At 37.1% G+C, this 23112-nt stretch overlaps 1 protein-coding gene and 1 long non-coding RNA gene across 2 annotated transcripts; both read right to left on the minus strand.

The window, feature by feature from the left end:
* Window positions 1–9386: 9386 nt before the first annotated feature.
* Window positions 9387–12036, minus strand: LOC141590545 (uncharacterized). Its single transcript, XM_074411126.1, has 5 exons — window positions 11963–12036; window positions 11698–11855; window positions 11467–11586; window positions 11273–11362; window positions 9387–9443 (listed from the first exon to the last, which is right to left on the minus strand). The coding sequence occupies exons 1-5, from the start codon at window positions 11967–11969 to the stop codon at window positions 9387–9389; spliced, it is 432 nt and encodes a 143-aa protein (XP_074267227.1). The 5' UTR covers window positions 11970–12036.
* Window positions 12037–12051: 15 nt separating this feature from the next.
* Window positions 12052–12565, minus strand: LOC141591249 (uncharacterized). Its single transcript, XR_012520758.1, has 3 exons — window positions 12407–12565; window positions 12181–12307; window positions 12052–12092 (listed from the first exon to the last, which is right to left on the minus strand). It is a non-coding gene; the product is annotated as an uncharacterized LOC141591249 (long non-coding RNA).
* Window positions 12566–23112: the final 10547 nt, after the last annotated feature.

The following is a 23112-nucleotide window of genomic DNA, read 5'->3' on the forward strand; positions in this document are numbered from 1 at the left end:
TTATCGCACATCTAAAAAAGATAAATACCCTAGACACAAATGGATGCAGTAGTAGGGGTCGAACACAAGGAGACGGAAGTTGCTAAACAAGTTGTCATGAAGTGAATTCTATCAAGGACGGTTATCGACTGCTTGTTTGGTTAGGTTTGTAAAATAATGATAAAGCAATGAAAGAAATCAATAATAAAGAAAGAGCTTAGGGAAGTTGGGTCACACATGCAAATTACGTAAATACTCATGTCAGACTAGGAAATTGATAGTACGATAATTGTTTAGGCTTAAAGACAACCACCTCTCGGCTTTATTGTCAACCATAGAACGGGTTCTAGCAAGCTCTCGTTATGGCTAGATCGGTCTACTAAAACATGCTTGGTCTAATTCAATTTCGTGTCTCTCAATATATAGAAAGAATAAAAAAATTTAATCTAAGATAGTGGCCAACAATCAAAGACTAACAATTCAATACAATCATGTGATAGAAACTATTACACGATTACTATAGCAACCTAATTCAACAATTGCAAATACTATTTATGCATGGCTTCCCTACTCCCTAGACAAATGAACTACTCTTGCATAATGAAAACTAAACCAATGACATATGAAATGATAAACATGAACATACTAACTAGTAATGAAAATGACAAATGAATAACAAAAGTAATATTAGAAATGAGATTACCTTGATAATGGAAATATAACTTGGGAATGAAACAAGATAACAATTGAAAATAACTTGAAATGTAACTTGCATATAACTTAAAATGTTTAAATGAAATTATTTATAACATAAAGGAAACGCTTAAAGGAAATGTAATCTAAACTATACTAAGAACTTGAAATAAAGGGTATGAAAAACATCTAAAAGTGGTGTAAGAGTTCTGATGGAGGTCCCAGATCAACACCCTTTATATATGAATAAGAGGTGTAACGTAAACGAGCTAAGGAGGGGCAACCCCGATCGGGGACACCCCATCCTGATCTGGGACGTGTGTTTCTTGGTCTTTGTCTTAATTCCGCCCTAACTTCTTGCTTTATAGTGATGCGAAATCCAATGCTTGCATGTTTATGAGTCCGTATAAGGCATTCTAGGGATCATATGACATCCAATGCATGCTCTTAACTTGGCTTTTACTTGGACTTCATTTCTTTACTTGTCCACCAACCAAAGTTGGTTTCATCAAGCTCGGGATTTCCAATTTCTTCCCGAGACGCTCTTACATGGTCAAGACTTACTCTTATTAGACCCGTGAACTCGGGTGAATGGTAGTTTGACTGGAAAAAGCTACTGAGTACTTCATTTCCTACAAAATACAATGAATACAAGCAACATCACCTAGAACACAGAATTAGCTCACAAACACACTAATATAAGTGCAATAATCAAATAAACCGAGCTAAAATAGGGGGTTAAACTATATATAAATGTACCTATCATGTGTATGCTTGTGTTTATATCTGTGATTTATAGAGTGATGTACATGTTGTGGTTTGAGATAAGATGGCATGAGTTGGCCTTATGTGTTGTGGAATAGCCAAGATGATAATATGGCATAATTAGTAGTGATCATATGTCTGCTTTACTTATGGTAGTAATATGAGAATATGATGTTTGGCTGTAGTTCGGTACTTTGATTGGTTAACTATGTGGTTGAGAGGTCGTATCAGCACGATTCGGCCAAGGAGGTACTTGATCTAGTAGAGGGAACTTGACCGAGTACCGATCACTCGACCAAGTGAGGGTGTATGTGTAGTTGACACTAGCTTCTGGAGTATGAACACTCGACCGAGTAGAGGGGTTACTCGACCGAGTGGGGATTGCTCGGACGAGTACTTCAGGTACTCGACCGAGTATGCTTTATGTGGGATTTTGATCAAATTCTAGAGTTTGCATACTCGACCGAGTAGCCTCTACTCGACCGAGTACTGGTTTGGGCGGTTGTGTTATTGTTTTGAGCCGTAAGCTACATGCTTACGTTTATCTTCTTATATCAGCTCAAAAATGCCGTCAAAGAGATCTCATGCATACCTTAAGGCTTAGGATATGAGTCTAGATGAGGTTGCTTGGTTGATCGAGCAACACGACGCTCTTACTAAGGCTCTCAAGAATGTGGGGAAGGCGAACGAAGTGGTGGTCTACGCCACTAAGATGAGTACCACTATCCAGCGCTTTAATCCCACTACCTATGAGGTAGTGAACTGCCCGGAAGAGATGAAGGTGGAACAAGTTGCGTTATACCTAAGGGATGAGGCTGGAGCATCGTGGAATAGGGAGAAAGAGGGGGGCTCGTGAGTACTATAAGAACAAGGGTGAACCTGACATTCCGTGGGCAGAGTTCAAGAAGGCTATGAGAGTCCGGTTTGTTCCCGAGCACATTCGGAACAAAATGAGGGCCAAGTTTAGCACTTTTCATATGACTGAGAGCATGACTATGAAGGAGTATTAAAAGAGGTTCAATGAGTATCACGCTACGCGGACGATTTGGAGCTGAGTCCGTTGAATTTGGCTCTCCGATTTGAGCAAGGGTTGTCACTAAAGATTATAGAGAGGTTACTTACAAGGGTTCTTAAGGACCCGAAGGATGTTTATGAACGGGCTGCGAATTCTGAAAGATTAGTCGATATGGCTAAGGAAGCTAGAGAAAAGATGAGCGAGAAGAGGAAATCTGATAGTAAGAACAACGGGCAATCGGTGTTCAAGCATGGTAATTACAACCAAACTAAGGCTTACTCTGAAGGGTCTGGATTCAGTGGAGGGTCGTCGTTTGGTGGTCGCGATGGTCTTACCAGCAGTGGCCATGGGGTACTCGGTCGAGTAGGACTTACTCGACCGAGTGAGCTGTCGGGTGTGCTGAGGTTGGGTTCTGGAATGTCAGTACTCGACCGAGTAGTCTTTTTAGACGGTCGAGTCGTCCGAGTAACCGTTCTGACTGGTTAATTTTCACGGTTTTGATTAAAATAGTTGGAGAAGTATATAAAGGCGTGTTAAGAGTTTCTTAATCATTCTCTTAAAACCTAAACTACGTATAACTTCTACAACTATTCTAATCACTATTAGGGCTAGATTGAAGGGTTTTACATCTTCTGTCCGCGTCGATTTTATCGGTAAACATCGTACTCTTGTTATTATTGTCATGTTGTAGTTGATAAACCCTAATTGGATTGATTAGGGGTTTAGGGTATATTTTGATTGTATGATGTGGTTATAGGCGAAGAGTTCGTAGAGAAGCCTTTCTGATTGTTTGTTGTGGTTGATTGGATTATGAATAAGGTAGGGTTTTCCTACTCAGTTGGCTGTGTAATTGATTAAGTTGTTTGTGATTAATTGTTGGCATGTTATCTTTTGATTGGAATTGATAGAGGTTGATTGGATTATACTTGTTGGTTTGTTGTTGTTGTGGGACCATGTCGGGAGAAGGTTCTATTCCCATGTTTGCCCCTTGTGACTCCCGTCACAAGGGGATGTGCACATTAAGGAGTTGGGTTCGCTCGTTCCGATGAGCAGGGCTTAGGTGGTACGACTGCGGTCCCCACCGGCGGTGTGGGTTACCTGTTGTGATGGGTAACTTGATAGGGATACACATCTTAGTGTGTAGTCATTTATTGGTGATTGTTGGAGTTGGAGTTTTGGCTGATTGTGTTGTTTGTAATTGTTTTCCTTGTGTATGCTTAATTCGGTTATACAGTTGACTGGCCCCGTTTTATGTTTTCAAAACTGTGGTGATCTATTCGGGGATAGTGATCAGTTGACTTAGCATGTGACGGATGTTGAGATAGCTCGCGGGATAAGGATGTGGAGTCATCACTTGTTGCGTCGTTTAGTTGTAGTTGGGTTTAGTTTCACGACTTTGGTTGTACCGTTTTAGACTTTTTAAGACTTGTAACCTTTTTATTTCGGCTGTTTTAATAAAATTTGTTTCATTATGGTTTCTATGATGCGTACTACCTCGGGTAACCGACATGGGAGCACCCTTATATGCCAAGGTAGCTCTTGTTAAGGCACTTTGGTATATGAGGGTGTTATAAGAATATAGAATTATCTTTTAACTTTTTATAGTTGTAAAAGTTGAATGTTAATTTCACTCATTTTTCACTATTGATGAAGACTTATCAGTTGTCATTATAATTCTGCTGGAAGAAAAGTGGGAGAGAAGAGAGAGGGATTGACTTTCTATTGATAAAGATGAAGAAGTAATCAGAGAATAAGAACAATTTTTAAAAGGGAAATCATCAGAGCCTTTGATTTGGCCACAAGCCACATGTCATCATCCTAACGTAGAACTGGACCCTTCAGTTCTTTTAATAACTAGAGAGGATACATGTCCATCTAGGATATTCTTTTCATTCTCTTGGTTTTTGTTTCATTCCTATATCTTTAAATAAAATGGCTCGGAAGCTAGCTTTTAGGCCATTAATGTGTAATCTCATAACATTTTCAATTGTAAAAAAAAAAAAGATTGTTCACCATTGATCTAAATACTGCTCGCAAAAAAATAAAAATATAAACAACCTACTGAGTCGGAGAGAATTTTTTTTTTAAACTTGATCGTAAAAATATTTCCCTCAATTATTCCCTTGGTTTTAATGATTGGCTTAAAACATTAATTGGTCAAAGACCTAATTATATGTATGTTTATTTTTGTTTTAATACATGATTACATGGTTACCCATACTTTATATTTGGTGTCAATTTATCACCCATAACTTTAGATACTAGACATTGATTCTAAACTTTAAATCGCTTTCAACATGATTGTTTAATGTACAAGGAATAAAATGTGGTCGTAGTTTAATTGGTGCCCAATTGAGACATGTAAATCATATACAACTACACAAGTAACATCATTGTCTTGTAAAGAACCCTCAATATCACAACCAATACCCATTGTTTATTTGAATTGAGTTTTGAGTTTTTCTACCACCAATCAAAACATCAATAAACATAGGTGTATCTTTTTATCCTCCAATAGGGTTTTGGCTTTGGCTCGTGAATCCCCCAACATTTTGGTTATTATAAAAATATTCTTTTTAATAAATCTATTTTAAAGATAGCATATACTCTATATTACTCATCGAAGATGTATGGGATTCTAGTTTCAATTCTCTACTTTCTTTTAAGTCTTTTCAGATTATCATTAAGATCTGTCACTGTTCGTGAAGATAAGATACATAATTATTGTTACGGGAGTACTTAGTAGACATGATGAAGATTTGATTTGTGCTTTACTTTGAGAGTAAGTGCTTTATTAGTGCTTTGATTAGTGATTAAGATTAACTATAATAACAACACATGAGGCCATGCATTGGCCATTGAAACGGCCACCCTTTCGAGTTGTAGTTGGTTATAGGGTTAATTATCACTTATAGTTCTTTAAGACATGAAATCAGCATGAATTGACAATGACCCCATGGCTATCATCAATCATTCAATTACCAAAAGCTCATTCTCATCTTATAGGATGCCTTGTCAAAATAATTGTCCCTCTCAGCATAAATTTGATGGCCCATTTATACAAGGTCGAACCAAAAAAATCGTTCGAGTGTAAATCATTTTTCAATTGGTCTCCCTTGTGACGGGTTACCATTTGTGACGGATATTTTGTGAGATAAAATGGTAACAAAATGGGTTAGTGGAGAAAGGGGACCACATGAATAGTGTTGCAGAGAGAGAAAAAGTGGGTACATTGTGAGGTAAAGTGGTATCCGTCACAAGCTTGTGACGGATATGTCATGTCTTCAATGAGATTTTGTGATCATTTTTAGTCCTATTATCATCTGGTTTACTTTTCTTGTGTAAAGGGAGTTATAATGACAATTTTGATGTTGACGGGATTTGAATTCAAGTCATGAGCACCATATTTCATGACTTAACCACATCTAATTTACTTAAGAGCTCTAATTTTACTTTCTTGGTGTAAAGGAGTTATAATGACAATTTTAATGTTGACGGGATTTGAACTAGTGGCGGAGCCAGGATTTGAACTTAGGGGGGCGAAATATTTTTGGGGGGGCGGACGACTAATTTCATAAGGTAAATTCGAAAAAAATTCGAAAATTTCATTCGGGGGGAGGGCGACCGCCTCCCCCCCCCTCCCTCCACCACTGATTTGAACTTAAGTCATGACTCATGAGTACAGCCCCATATCTCATGACTTAATTAACCATATCTAGTATCTAGCTTCCTTAATTAAGAGCTCTAATTTTTAATATTTATTTTCAATTTACGTAAATTTAACAATGTAAAATCGTGCTTACTTAAAAATTTATAGGATCTCGAACCCCACAACTTACATCTATTCATCTACAATAACGTAACAATAGTACCAACTACTACCAAGGTTTGTGATCCTACATCGTGCAACACAAGTTGCTACGGCCAATAATCTATGCTTTATGAAAAACAATGGTGTCCTACGTATGGAGCCATGGAGGGGTTTGGGATAAGGGAAATCTTTGATCTAGGTAGACACAAAAGGATTCGCACGCATTCCAATAATTCATCAACTTCACTTACGAGGGTTGAGTAGAAAATATCTTAAGAGAGATTGAGTGGGAAATATCGTGTACGTATTTGAGTTCACCCATCAAATAGTGCATCTTGTTTTAATTAGTGAGAAATAGATTTCATTTTGATCAATAATGATCGAATTTTTTTTGGGTGGGTACCAACTGATTTAGTGCGGATGTGAGTGAGGTAAAGATCACAAGCAAAGGTGATGGTAAAACCCTCCTTCACAAGTTTTCATACTACTGTATTTTCAGGGTTCGTCCACAGAACATCTTATTAAGGTAGAGCAACGCTCACTAGCAGATCTAAATGTCCATGGTACAGTAAGTTTTTCTTATAAAGTTTTTTTTGGCAACATTAAAAAGCACTAAAGATTACAAGTCCAACTCTGACCTTGCAAAGTTATGGACAAACTTATTAAGACGACGAGGTATAAAACTAAAACAAATACAATGAAAATAAAGTGAAAAGGTTGGTAATATCCTTCAGAAGCCCCATTATCATGGAGCAAGGATCCTCTTCATTTCCTTCTCTCTATTTCTTGTCCATTTCCTTTCACAATCCTATATTATATTAGTATTCCACATTTATCTCATCATTCACTTGCACCGTTTGATCGTTTTAAAATCTAATCCGGATCATTAAAAGGAAATGGAGAGGAGAAGAAATGGAGAAAATCTAAATTGATCGTGATGTGATGTGGTTTTTCCACTCCGGCAATTACCATCCTTCTCCATCATCATATAAAGAAAGGAATACCAATCTTGATGCTATTTGTAAGAAAAAAAACTCCGGAGGATCAAGCCTACCAAACTCACAACTATTCAATTTTGGAACTGGAAAAGTCAAAGCCAAAATAGTACTTTAATCAATCAATCAATATATATAACTAAAAGAGGCTTTTTTTTTCTAATTATACTATTAGCATTAGAATTAGGAGATAATTAATTATTTACAATTTTTCTATTATAATTAAGAATATAATTTTTCTATTAGAAATGAGAATTAATTAATTATATTATCATTTTCCAATTAGAAATAGGAAATAAATTACCAATTTATTAAGGCTTTTTTTCATAATTATACTATTAGAATTAGGAAAGGCTTTTTTCCTAATTCTACTATCAGCATTAGAATAAGGAGATAATTAATTATTTACAACTTTTCTATTATAATTAGGAATATAATTTTTCTAATAGAAATGAGAATTAATTAATTATTTTACCATTTTCCTATTAGAAATAGGAAATAAATTACCAATTCATTAAGGTCAAATAATGCAATTACCGTTATTAAATAGAAACACGGAACCGTTATTGCAACGAATGTTGTTAAATATATACCACAGTTGTATGACCGTTATATAATATCAATAACGGATCGATAATACTGGTATCACTACTCAAGAACCGTTAAAAAAACTGTTGTTAATTATGTTTATGGCAACGGGTATATTCTTAAGAAACCGTTATTAGATATTAATAACGGTTTCAAACTCGTTGTCCTAGTTTACTATTGACAACGTTTAGTGGTTCCAAAACCGTTGTCATAGTTTACTATTGACAACGGTTTAGTAGTTCCAAAACCGTTGTTAAATATTATCTATGATAACGCTTCATTTCGTTATCTTATTTAATTAAATGTCAATATTTAACAACGGTTTTATTGCGTTATAAACCGTTATTATATTTATCAGTTGATGAAACTTTGACAACGGTTCTTCTTAAATAAACCATTTTGAAGTCGACAATGATTATCGTTCGTTATCTTATATTTTTGGCGGTTTGAATGGGGAGGGAAAAGATGTCAACGGTTATTTATCTAAATAAAACCTTTGTCAAATAACTGTTTGCAACGGATTGTTTTTAACCGTTTCCGTTTAAATTTTTTTTTTCTTTTTTTTTAGCTTGTTCTAGCAGCTGCTGAAATGCTATTTTTCAGCAGCGTTTGTAGCAGCTGCTATAATGCTATTTTTCAAATTTCTTAAAAATAGCATTCCAAAGAAATTGCATTGCAAAAATTCAATCCTGCATCAAAATATTACACCCCGTGATCAATTAAACCCAGTTTCTAAACAGTACAAACAGGATGATCAAAAGCCAAAGCACAACTTCCTCAAAAAAACAAAAGAAACCAATACACAATGGATACACACACACACACACACACACACACACACACACACACACACACACACACACACACACACACACACACACACACACACACACACACACACAAAGCATGAGCAAACTATTGAGACTCCACTAATGAAACAACATAACTGGCCCACATATTTGTCATCTGATTGATGTCCTCTGGCGAATATTCTGGGGCTTTGTTGAGTATTAGTGGAAACTACAATTCAAAGAATATATAATTAAAGTAGATATAATACATGGAGGTATACAAAATTAAACTCAATTTATATCTGAAATAGTTTTTAAATCACACTAACCCATATCGGAATGGTATAAAGTTTTCCGTCGATAACCTTCCACATGGAGTGACAAACGTAAAAGGCGCATTGTTTGTCGTCTGGGGCTTTAGGAACTATTATATAAATCACACACAAATCAGCTGAATTAGATAATCAACCTCTCGTATAAACATTAATTAAATGGTACGAGTAATTATTAAGAATACACTTACTATTGGCGTGATAAAATTGAGATCAGTGTTGCTTTCATATTTCCCAAATGGACATAATCTTTTTTTTTTTGCTTCAAAAACACTAATTCATAAATATACACACATGCCATTATTATCTGCATATATATGGCTCAAGTCATATAATAACAAATGACATTATTGAAGGTTATAAACTTACTCAATTATCATCCTTACACAACTGTCAGAGGGTTTGCCTTCGCGAGAGTCAATCCAGTACACTGTTTTTGTTTTCACTTGGATTGCCATTAGCACCCAATGCTTCCTATTCATTTTGAGACATTGAACTGTTAGTTCATTTATACGCATTTAAGCATGTTAATAATAAATTTATAGAACCGTGATTCATTACAATAATCATGTACTATACATACATATTCTCATTGTAGGGGGCAAGCCATAGTTTTTTGGACGACATCAACCGACGTGCGATACTATTGATTTGTTCTTCGTATGAAATTCTATTAACAGAGAACGCCTTAGGACTCAAGAATCCGTAGGCGTGACAAGGGACCTTCCACTCAGCGAACTGATTATTGACGTACCTATTACGCCACATGGAACGAAGATTGTTATTGTAATTGATAATTTTAACAAACATCATTATTCGTAAATGGAAATGACTTAATAGTTATATTAATAAATTTACTTCATCCAAATCAAAATGTGAACAACATCTATGTCATGGTCAACAAATTCCATCAGTTGCTTCGGGTCTAGTATGGCTATATCAGCTGCGCCAACAACTTCCTTTTCAATGCTAATCATGACTACATCACTTGTAGGTGACCTCTTTACAGCCAGGTTGTGCAAAGCCTTCAGCGAAGTAGTTTTCATCTTTTTCTTATATTCACACGATTCATAATAAGAATCATAAGCAGGCTTGCCTGCAACAACTTTCGTTAACGTAGTAGTAATTGCTTTAGCTGCCATCATGGCTTTGCTTAAGTTCTGCAAATCTAAAGATTAAAGTACTTACGATATGTTAATATTCGTACCCTAATATATTTAAAGAACAAGTGACCCCCTCAGTAAAGATTAACGTCTGCATATAGGTACCTTGGGGATGACAACATTGATGAGTTTGTCAGGCCATTGCACATAACACTACAAAAAGAATTAAAACAGGCGACTGATTTTGGCGACTGAAATCAGTCGCCAAAATCAATTTGGCGACTGAAATCAGTCGCCAAACGTCAGTCGCGGACCTTAGTCGCCTTTTCTAGCTTTGGCGACTAAAGTCGGTCGCCAAATTTGGCGACTGCCAAATCAGTCGCCAAATTCTAAAAATGGCGACTGATTGGGTAGTCGCCAAATTGGCGACTGATTAAAGGTAGTCGCCAAAATGGCGACTGAAATTCAGTCGCCAAATGCCAACTCAGTCGCCTTTTTTGGGTGACGTAGCCACTTTGGCTGACCAAATTTGGCGACTGAATTGGGATTTAGCGACTGCTATTCAGTCGCCATTTTGGCGACTACCTTTAATCAGTCGCCAATTTGGCGACTGAATTTCAGTCGCCAAATCACAAATCAGTCGCCAAACCCACTGTATGTTTTGGTGGTTTTTTTCGTTTTCATTGCTAGCCAAAAATTTACAACCTGCATACAAACCGATGTTCCACAACACCATACATCCCATTTCAACACACACAACACCATACATTTCAACCCAACACCTCCCAATTTCTCAAACTTCATTTCATATATTGAAAATGAAAGTTTTACAAGCTAAGCTATTCTAAATGTTCAAATCTAAATGTTCAAGTCTTACAAGCTAAGCTAACCTCCCAATCATCCTACTTGGAAGCCAACACCGGCTCCACTCCCCCCATGTGGACCATGCGGATCATTTGGATCGTAGTTGGGTCCACGTCCGGGGTTACAACCTTGCCACCAAGTCTCAAACATTGCCATTCTTTCCTTCATTTGGCGCAATTCTTCATCACGTTTGGCATCACGTTCATCACGCTCTCTTATTTGACCTTGAAGTTGACTAATAATTCCCGGTTGATACGTGTTGCTGGGAATTGTTGAAGTCGATCTCCTACGCGTTTTCTCATAGAAAGCCGGTGTTGAACTTCCGGTACCATACACGTGCCCTTTCTTGAAGCCATCCACCAACTTATACCATATGTCATTATCCTGGAGTTTCGGATTGGCGGCTTTTTCTTGTTCAAATGCTTCCTACAATATTAAACAAATGGTTGTAAGTTAATATGGTAACCACCTTATATACGACATTTTAAAAGAGAGTAAATTAACAAAAATTAAGTGTTACGGAAACTTACATATAATTGCTTGTCTTTTGGCTTAGTCCAAGTTCTAACCCCTTTGTGGTCAACCCTGGAATGCGTGTCCAGAAACAGTTCTGGTACCGTCGCAATCGGCTGTGACTTCTTCTTTCCTCTCTGAATGAAAAAAAAAACATACATGTTAGAAAATCAACAAAAAATCTAACATAAAATAAACATGTTGCATTGAAAACAAAAAAAAAAGTGTCAAATAATAGACAAACTTACCCCCAACATACGATTCCAGAACGATCGTGAACCCGCGTAATGAGTAGGCTCGTTCACGGCGTCTTCCTTTCCTCCTCTTTTGTTGAGGGATGCTTGCTTAGACTTCTTCTGAAAAGCGGGAGTTTTGGTATGCTTTATTAAGCCTTCATACTTGTCACCTGCAATTACACATATGAAATCATAACTAATAAGTTACTGATATTATTTATAATATAAGAGAGTATATACTAATTAATACAAATAACAAAACAAGTTAATTAAATACCTTTCATGTGCTCTGGTTCCTTTGGGCGCCTAACTACCTTCCAAATCACGTCCCGATATCGTCGAGTACCGACTTCCTCGTGCACGATACGGACATTCCGTTCTTGAGACGGTGACCAAGCATATGCTTGCTACAAAAAAAAGCGACAAAATTTCATATTAGTATTTATAAAAGTATAACCTTGGTTATTAAAACAAAGAAATACGGAAAATATATACCCGAAAGTTATTGAACCACGCATCTCTTTGTGCAGGAGAAGCTTGTGTCCACGATGTAGGAATTGGACCCACGAAATTAGTCTTCGTGCTTTTCGTGACACCTCGTACCACGCAATCGTCCATAAACCTGCATTTATTTTGAACATGTAAAATTACAAACAATTATTATTTAAAAAAAAAAAAAAAAAAAAAACAAAATAGTAGACTAATAAAGAATAAAACTTACCATAATCCCGCCGGCTCAAGAATCATCTTATGATCCGAAGTGTACCGTATCGGCACCCGTGGTGTCTCGTCGGTAGCGTCACTCTCCTCACCGTCACCGTCTGTCTGCATCGGATCCTCCTGCACAAACTCCTCCTCCTGCTCCGGACGCGTACTCTGTCTAGAACCTGAGAAGCCACCACGCTTCCTACCTCGACTGCTCCGGCTCCGATCTCATACGATGAATACAAATAAAAATTAACACAAATAATGATAAGTGAAAATTATACAGACTTCTAAATTTTAATAATTTACTCTTGAGGAATACAAAATTATACCAATTTAATCATCTTAATCTCCAAACCCCTCGTCCTCATCCTCTTCCTCATCCTCATCATCGTCATCATCATCATCATAATCATCTTCATCTCCAAACCCCTCGTCCTTCCTCCTTTTCTCCTCCTCCCTTCTCCTCCTCACCTCATCTTCCCCCCTCCTCTCCTCCTCTTCTTCCCTTCTCTCCTCCTCATCCTCCTCCGCCTCATCCTCCCCGTGAGTCTCTTTCCACATCATAATATTCTTCCTCTTCCATGTCTTCACCATCTTTATTCTCATGCTCATAGTTGATTTCATCGGGTGGAGACAAAAGCGTTTCATTTGAAACGTTTTCTTCTTGAAAAAAGTTGTATCAACTTGTGACCGTGCCTTTGTCTTAAAGATTGCACACCACGCATTTTGATTTCTATCATTTGTTGTGCTTGGATAAGTAGCAAAATACACTTGATGAGCCTGATGTGCAAGTATAAATGGATCATACTTAGAGTATGTTCTAGTACGATTCACTTCTACAAGCTTGTATTGTTCATGTACTCTCATTCCCGGCCACGAATTATCCTTCCAGTCAACCTTGAATAAGACAGTTTTATAAGCTCGGTCACGTCCACTATAACTAATTTCAAAGATATCTTCAACTATACCATAGTATTCGTTGTCATCAAGAGAAGAAATAGTAACCCCCAATTGCACCTAGCCTTACCTTTACCGTGGTTGAATGTTTGAAAATTAAACCCATTAACCGAGTATCGATTCCACGTTCTTACCATTTTTGAAGGACCAAAAGCCAAACTTCTTATCAAATCATCTTGAATATTCAACTCAATTACATGTTTCTGAAACCATGATGGAAATTGGTCCTCATGTTTGTCCCAAACATCATCCTTACTTATATTAAGATTCCTCTGAATGAAATCATTAACAAACCGTGTTTCGTATGGCTCCAAGAGGTCACAATTAGATAGCACGTAAAGGTGGGCACGATTATACTCTTTATCATCCAAATATCGTGTTTGCCCCTTTGATGAACACCCTTCATCATCTTGAGTTTGAAAAAATTCGGGTAAACTTCCGTCTACTTCATCCGGTTTCTCAACATTCAAGTTTTTTGCTTTGGTTTCTATATGTTTTTCAAAGTAAAGAGAACAAAAGTTTGCAATCTCTTCCGTTAAATAAGCATTGCATATAGAACCTTCCACCCTAGCTTTATTACTAATTTTTTCTTCAAATGATTAAGAAACCTATAAAAGTTAATGATGAGTTTTATTAATAATAAAGTTAACATATAATAAATAGATTAGTTATTATTATTAATTTTAATTTAAAAGTAGCTAGATTATCTTAATTACCTTTCAAATGGATACATCCACCTATATTGGACGGGTCCCCCAACTTTGGCTTCATATGGCAAATAAACCAGTAGATGCTCCATGGAGTTAAAAAATGCAGGAGGAAAGATCATTTCAAGCTTACACAATATCTGTGGTATTTGCTCTTCCAGACGAATCATGTCATCAACACATATTGAAGAGGCACATAAATCTCGGAAGAATTGACTAATCTTAACAACTGCATTCCAAACGTTTGTCGGCACGAGGTGTTTCAAAGCAACGGGTAATAATCGCTCCATGAATACATGACAATCATGACTTTTCAAGCCTTGCAACTTGACTTCTTAAGATCAAAACATCGACTAAAATCTGATGCATACCCATCAGGAAACTTCAAATTTTGTAACCACTCACACAATACTTTTCTCTTAGCTTTGTCGAGAGTGAAAATGGATGTTGGCTTAGACCCGTCGCCGCGAATGTGTAATTTGGGACGATGACAAAATTTCTGCAAATCTTTTCTAGAAGCAATGCTATCACATTTTTCACCTTCTACATCCATGATCATGTCAATTAGTTGCTCAAAGAAATTCTTTTCTATGTGCATTACATCCAAATTATGTCTTATCAACATTGTCTTCCAATAAGGAAGGTCCCAAAGAATGCTTCTTTTAAACCAACCGTTTTTCTGCTTTTTCAATTCTTTAAATTCTTCCTCGGTACCATCAATAGGGGATGGTAAATCACATACCGTCTTCCATATCTCATCCCCAGGCACTCGTTTCGGAGGGGCATCAAGCACCTCTTTACCTTTTGTGAAAGCTTTCTTGTTCTTCCTATGTGGATTTCCCTCTCGTAAGAAGCATCTATGACAATCAAACCAGCTTATTTTCTTGCTATTGGGAAGCCAAAATGCTTTACTTTCCTCCATGCAACAAGGACATGCTTTTTGTCCTTGTGTAGTCCACCCAGATAGCATACCATAGGCGGGAAAATCATTTATTGTCCACAAAAGGGAAGCTTTAAGTTGAAAATTTTGTTTTTTAGACACATCATAAGTTTCCACCCCAACTTCCCACAAATATTTCAACTCCTCCACCAATGGTTGTAAATAAACATCCAAATTACGTTTTGGGCTTTTTGGTCCGGGAACAATAAGTGACAAGAAGATAAATGGTCTTTTCATACATAACCAAGGTGGTAAGTTGTATGGTGTGACCATAACGGGCCAACAAGAATACTTCCTCCCAAAATTACCGAAAGGATCAAATCCATCCGTACACAAGCCAAGTCGTACATTGCGGGGTTCCTTGGCAAATTCAGGATACATCTGATCAAATCGTTTCCATTCTTCCCCATCACTAGGATGACTCATCTTCCCCGGAGCACGTGGGTTTTCTTTGTGCCATCTCATTTGTTCGGCAATGTTTTTGGTGGCATAGATTCTTTGAAGTCTTGGTGCGAGAGGAAAGTAAAAAAATTGGTTACATGCTATTGGTTTCTTACTCTTTTTGGCCCTCTTACTACCGTTGCCTTTTTTCAACACCAAAACTGTATCTCCTTCACTTGTCTCATATCTATCCGCCCCACAATCTTTACATTTATCAAGCAAAGCATCATCTTTCCAAAATAGCATACATCCTTCAGGACATGCATCAATCTTTTTATGCGGTAACTGAAGACCTTTAACTACTTTTTTGGTAGTATAGAAACTTCGGGTCATGATATTATCATCGGGGAAAGATTCCTCAAGGAACGAGGCAATGCCATCAACAGCAACAAATGGCATATTGAACTCACATTTCAAGGTAATTAGCCTAGAAGCTGCTTGTAACAATGTCATTCTGCTTCCTTCATACACGGGTTTTTCTGAGGCTTTTAACATGTCAAGAAAGGCTTTTGCTTGTGGGTGTGGCGGTTGTTCTTCAGAAATAGTTGTATGGTCATCACTATTAAAAATAGTGGAATCCATAGCATCAACAACCATCTCTCTATATGGGTTCTCATCATTTTGTATTTGTTGGGTGTGAGTTTGTTCATGAATTGGAGAATATGCTTCTCCATGTGAAATCCAATTGTAATAATTTGGCTTAAACCCGTTTATAATGAGATGTTCTTCTACTACAATGTCAAGCTGGTATTTCAGGTTTTTGCATTTGGCACAAGGGCACCTAAGTTTTTTGTCTACCAAGTCATATTCATCTTGTTGTTTAGCAAATTCAATAAACTCGCTAACACGTACTTGTGATTTATTAATGAGGAAAAAATTCGGCAGCAATTCCCTTCAGTTCTCCAAATACACATATACATGTATTCGGAGAACATTAAAGGGATCGCCACCAAACTCATTCCTCATTAATAAATCACAAGTACGTGTTTACTACCTAAATGACTTGAAATGTACAAAGACAGTCCCAAAATGGGGACTATTCAAGAATTACTCCTAATGAGTAATTCTTGAACGGGTACTAAGTCAACATCAAATCAAACAACAACACAATCAAGTACTAAATTAATTAAGTCAATCAATAGCCCAATTCAACCACATAGTAAAGGCTTCTATCCTAAAGTCCGTAACATAATTTGAACTAAAATTAGTAAATTTAAAAAGTAACTGGTAAGAGGAGGTTACCTAATCAAGTAAAAGCAAAAATGAAAAGAAAACAAGAAGCAACGACTACCGCGTGCGGTGGTGCCTAGCAAAGCGGTGACAACCCCCGAAAAGAGAAAAGAAAAACAAAAATAACAAGGTTATTCTACCTCAATTCATCAATAACATGAATTATCAAACTAAATTTATCAAAATCAAGTCCTAAAGAAGGTTCTACTTAGCTAATAGATAATTTCTCTTAATCCAAAAGACGGTTCCACTTAGCTAATTCCATTAATGCAAAGGACGGTTTCACTTAGCTTAACATTAATAATAATAAGGCGGTTTAATTAGTAATAATAATAATAATAATAATAATAATAATAATAATAATAATAATAATAATAATAATAATAATAACAATAATAATAATAATACTAATACTAATAATAATACTAATACTAATAATAATAACAATAATTCCCTTCCCCCACCGCCACCACCCACGGCCACCCTTCCCCCACCGCCACCACCCACGGCCACCCTTCCCCCACCGCCACCACCCACGGCCGACCAAACCCCCACCCATAACCCTAAACCTAAACACAAACCCCCTTAATCATTCCCTTTTAATTCAAACACAAATTAAACTAAATCTAACTACAAATTAATCTAACATACTAACTACAAATAAATCTAACAAACTAACCACAAATTAATCAAACTAACTACAAATTAATCTAACAAATTAAACAAATTAAACTGAAATTAAACAAAAAAAAACTAACCTAATTAAAGAGAGTGATGGAGGCAATGAGAACGGTGGTCACGGTGGTGGAAGTGGTGGAAGTGGTGGTGTGGTTGTGTGGTTGTGTGGTTGTTGTCGTCGCCCGCTGCTTTCCTCTCTTTTTTTTTTTTTTTTTTTTTTTTTTTTTTTTTGTTTCGAAAGAGTAAAGCAGGAGAGAGGAGTTCCGTTTTTCTATAAACAAATTTGGCGACTGAAAAGCCCTTTGGCGACTGCATTTCAGTCGCCAAATTTGGCGACTACACTCCAATCAGTCGCCAAATTTTAAAACGCGGTCGCCAAATTGATTCCCTTTTTAAAAAATGACAGCCTGGTTTCTACTAAAAACATTGGCGACTGATTTTTATTTTGGCGACTGAAATTCAGTCGCCAAATTGGCGACTACACATAAATCAGTCGCCAAATTTAAAATCTCGGTCGCCAAGTTTGATTCCCTTTTTAAAAAAGACAGTCGCCAAATTGGCGACTGATTTCAGTCGCCAATTTGAAAATCAGTCGCCAATTTGGCGACTGAATATATCAGTCGCCAAATTTCGGTCGCCTGTTTTAGTTTTTCTTGTAGTGTAAGAGCTTAGGGCTTCTTTCAAATAAGTGACCCCCTCAGTAGGAAATGGTACTTGTACTTCACCATACTCGTCTTTATATAATTGGGACACTTCCACTTTCCTGTAATTGAACACGTATACCCTGGCAACAACAACTTTCTGTTTTTCCTGTAAATAGGACAGACAACAAGCCACCTTGAAATCGCCCTTCACGTCAACTTTAATCAATTAGTACACATACATTCACTACCTTTAATAAATTTCCTAAGTAAAAAACGTGTATGATATGAATAATTATAAACTAGCAGCTATTACCTTTTTCGTTGTTGAGAAGAACATCTGATCATCAACTACCTCCACTTCATCCTGTGTCACGACCTTCCTGGCATCCTCTTCCTCTTCAACTGCCTGATATCGATCCTCGGCTCCCACTTCAGTCCCCTTTCCCATTTCCTTCTCCCTTGTCATGTCATCCTCGACTTCCTTCTGTATATTAACACTTGTCCATATAACACGTACTGATTTTCCAAATCATATAACACACTGTATATAAGATAAATATTATTACCTCTTTTTCCTCCTCCTCCTCCTCCTCCTCCTCCTCCTCCTCCTCCTCCTCCTCCTCCTCCTCCTCTGCTTCCTTTATGACTACTTGAACCATATCCAACTCCTTTTCTGATGGCTTTTCCCCAGTTTCCAACATTCTCATCATCAACCTGGCTATTTTATGTCGCTGTGTAGTAAAAATTAATGTCAGCATATATAGTTGTAAATTAATTACGTTGGTTCAAATACAGTGTTTATAGATTACCTTCTTGGAAGCATCACCACGTCGAGTAGTTTTCCCAAAATACTTAGTGATACTAACATGCATTCCTACACCTCTCACACGACCTGAATGCTCTGCTTTGCCGATTGCCCTAGCAAGAAAGTCATCACATCCTTCCAGCTTCCATTTTCCTTCCTTTACCTCCTTTTCACAGATCCTTTACATACACATAAAACCATTAAGCAACTCACAATTATATAACTCCGAATACCAGTGGTAGGAGTGACATATTTATTCAAACTTACAATTTTCTCTTTGATGTCCTTATCATATTCAGTTTCCGTCTTTTTATTCTTAGGAGTGTGACCTTCCACCCAAGCGCCGTGACGACTGAATTTTCCAAGCTTCGCCTACAGTTCATTCATCACATTGATATCCTCTCAAAATATGTATGATTACTATGAACATATATAACATTCATCACCTAATAGTCTAATACTATAAGAATTATGTACTTACAAGTTTCTTCTTAATCAGTCTATAACCACCTCGGGAGCCGTAAAAAACGGTCTTTTTCTTTGAAATGTTCGCCTTATTCCTCTCACTCATAGCCTTCATCAAATAAATTGTATCAAGAAACGTAAGCATGACCAAACACAAAACTAAGTATACTTCTTTACTTATTATTATTATTATTAAGTTATCTTAAACTTGTCAGACTGCCTATAAGCGATATAGCTATCCCAATGGTCCTGCCTGACATACTGATACTTCTTTTTTGGTGAGTTCTTGTTCATCTCCCCGGTTTCCTTGTTTAACAAGTGGTTCTCAACCATCTTTAACTTCCAAGATCTGAGGGTTTCCCCTGTCTTTTTTTTAGGTACTTATCATACATTTCGGGGACAACGTAAGCTAACTGCATATATGTTGAGCATAGTTGGTACAAGTGTTTCGGCTAATACACATATCAAGTAGTAACTTAATTTCAGCAAAAACATTTATTATTGTATATACATACCTTTATTTTGTTTATTAGCATGGTGTTCCGTATTTGACTCAGTTCACAGATACGCGGCGTACCGAGAGGCACATATTGTCTTACACAATAACCAATCCAACTCCCAAAATACCCGGCATACTCACCATATGACAGCCCCGTATCTTTATCCCAATGTAAAGGATTATGTATCTTTGAATTTATTGCTTCTAGGGAAACCCTGCAGCGCATTCGACCCACAATGTGTTGCAAATTATTCTCATCACCTGAGTCGTCGCCTGACGCATTTCCATCGTTTCTTTTGCGCTTTTGGACCATATCTAAAGCAGAAATTAATAAACAAATAATAACAATGCATACTTATAATAACAAACAAATCTCTAGAGAGGAGGGTTTATTACTTCTTTAAAGAGGATAATCCGGATTTATCTGGCGGCGACAATGGCGACGATGACAAGGACTGCGACGGCGTTGGGGTAGGCTGGTGGTTGAGGGGAAGCTCAATGTTTGAGAATATTATGTGGGGGGAGGGAAGCTTAGAGTATATATGTGTGAATAATACAACACTTGCAATACCTTGTTTATTGGAAAGTAATAAACACGGTATAAGAAAAACCGTTACATTTTGTTTTCAAACAGATTACGGTTTTGTTTGAAACCGTAATTGATTAGTACTATCTACAACGGGTTAGAAATAACCGTTGTCTGAAATATTTTCATTTTGTTTGATTTTCCCGCCATGAAATAAAGTAACATTTTTATATACATAACAACGGCCTCAACCATTATAACTGTACACGTCCAGAACAACGATTTGATAATATCCGTTTTAATTTATATTCCATTTTGTTTGATTTTATCGCCAAGAAATAAAGCATCATTTTCATATAGATAAAGCATCATTTTGTTTGATACGATTTTTCCTAATCCGCCCACGCATGACGTTTACAACGAAGTTTGATATATATAACAGCAAGACAATAATTACACATGACGTAAGATAACTCGATTGGATTGCTGATATTTTCACGGCTGTCGGGAACGTTTTTTTGGATTTTCTAGTCTCTTCATTAACCCAAATACCTTCATCATGATCATCCCGTATATATATGTTTGGAATGTTAACATTTTCAACATCATTACCAAATTGCAATATAAGATTGTGATCAAGTCCTTCAAATTCGACGTCTTCATCATCTGGAATTCGGCGATGGCAAGATAGAACAACTGACCACTTCTTATCCATAGGATCGATAACATAAAAAAACTTGTTTTGCTTGTGATGCTAATATAAAAGGATCGTCCTTGTTTCCAACCTTGTCAAAATTTACTAATGTGAATCCTAAATCAACCTTTCTAACACCATTATTGTTGTCAACCCACTTGCACCGAAATAGAGGTATCTCAAAATCCATTTATTCTAAAACCAATATCTCTTCAATAACTCCATAATATTGCATTGTACCCAAAATAGGATTTTCATCCTTTGAACTAGCAAAGTATATAGCCTGAGAATCTACGCAAACTCCACTGTTTTGCATTGTGTTCGCCTCATCTTGAATACGGGTGTAGAAAGTGTGCCCATTGATCGCATAACCGCTATAAAAAGTTGCACGAGCATCAGGACCGAAAGCGAGATGTCGTAGGCTGGTTGAGCTATCATCAATTGGGTTGTCATCATCGTAAATAGTATCCTTAAACCAGTCAATAAATTGCTTGTAATGCTCATTTGCATACCACCTTTCGTTCTTATGAGGGTGTTTTCCCTTAAGGTAACTCTAGTGTTACTCTCTGTAAGATGGACATGATCATCGTTAAATAGAACGTATGTATGAGCTCTATGTCGCATGTCAGATGACATATCCTTGGAAACACGACCCCTTACACCTTTTCTATTCATACAGTCACTATGACGATTCGTAGTAGCTCCAATTAACTCATCCAAGGAGAGGTACGCGTAACAATACGAAAGAGCTTCATCAATAATTGCTCGCTCAGCAATAGACCCTTCTGGACGATACTTATTAGATGTGTAATCCTTGTAAACTTTCATCAATCGTTCGAATGGGTACTGATATCTCAAATACACTGGCCCGAGATACAAAACCTCCTGGACTAGGTGGACAGTCAAGTGAACCATGATAGTGAAAAATGAGGGAGGAAAATACATTTCAAACTGACAAAGACTGGTGACGAGGATCTCCTGTAAAGTTTCCGCTGCATTAGGATAAATGACTTTACCGTTGATTGATTTGAAGAAATAGCAAAATCTAATTATAGCATGTCGAACCTTTGGAGGTAGAATGGAACGAACGGCCATAACCATTAGTTGTTGCATCAATGTATGAGAGTCATGTGACTTTAAACCAGTAAGTTTTAGGTCCTGCAAGGAAACAAGGCTTCTAATATTAGATGAATAGCCCTCTGGCACCTTAATACCATGCAAGCATTCGCAAAACTCTTTTTTCTCCTTTTTTGAAAGAGTATGAGCGAGCAAAAAAAAGTCTGATTTCCTTTTGTTTTAGCTGCCAGCTCGGGCCTAATACCCATCTCAACCATATCATCCATAGCTGCCTTGTTGTCTTTTGTCCTACCCGGGACATTCAGCAGAGTATTGATTATATTATCACAAACGTTCTTTTCAATGTACATAAAATCTAGGCAATGTCTAACCGGGAGGTCACGCCAGTACGAAAGTTTGGTAAAAAATTTGGTTTTTTTTTATAACCACGAGTAGACAACTTAGGTCCCTTCTTCCCATACGTTATCTCAATATCTTTCTCTTTCTCATACACTTCATGACCATTCAAAATCTGAGGACTCCAACGTTGCTTAGGACACCCACTAAACGCCTTGTGAAGCTTACGATAATGATGATCAGGGCATAACCATCGACGATTTCCCCTGTACACATGCTTGCGAGAATGCTTCAAATATTCTGATTCAACACCCCCTCCCCCAACAATGGGCAAGCCTCTTTCCCATATACATGATGTCCAGAAAGATCGCCGTACATCGGAAAGTCAGTTATTATACACAATAACATAGCTCTCAGATTGAAACTTTCCTTCTTATAACCATCAAACACCGGTATCCCTCTTTCCCACAGAATCTTCAGATCATCTAGAAGTGGTTCCAAATATACATCTATGTCATTTCCAGGTTGTCGAGGGCCATATATCAACAAAAACAACATCATATACTTCCGTTTCATGCAAACCCATGGGGGAAAATTATAGATGGCCAACACAACTGGTCAAGTACTGTGTTGGGTACTCATGTTTCCATGAGGGTTCATTCCATCTATGGAGAGCGCTAGACGCAAGTTCCTTACTTCTTTGGCGAAGTCAGGGTATTT

The sequence above is a fragment of the Silene latifolia genome, chromosome 7 (assembly GCF_048544455.1).
Source record: "Silene latifolia isolate original U9 population chromosome 7, ASM4854445v1, whole genome shotgun sequence".
Lineage (NCBI taxonomy): Eukaryota > Viridiplantae > Streptophyta > Magnoliopsida > Caryophyllales > Caryophyllaceae > Silene > Silene latifolia.

Bases quoted from the DNA above. Each gene is read 5' to 3' on its own strand.
- LOC141590545 (XM_074411126.1), bottom strand. The intron at 11,587-11,697 runs GTAAGTTTGTCT...TTTTTCATTCAG, and splicing joins TCTGGAATCGTATGTTGGGG to AGAGGAAAGAAGAAGTCACA. The intron at 9,444-11,272 runs GTGTATGGTACC...CAAAATGAATAG, and splicing joins ATGGCTTCAAGAAAGGGCAC to GAAGCATTGGGTGCTAATGG.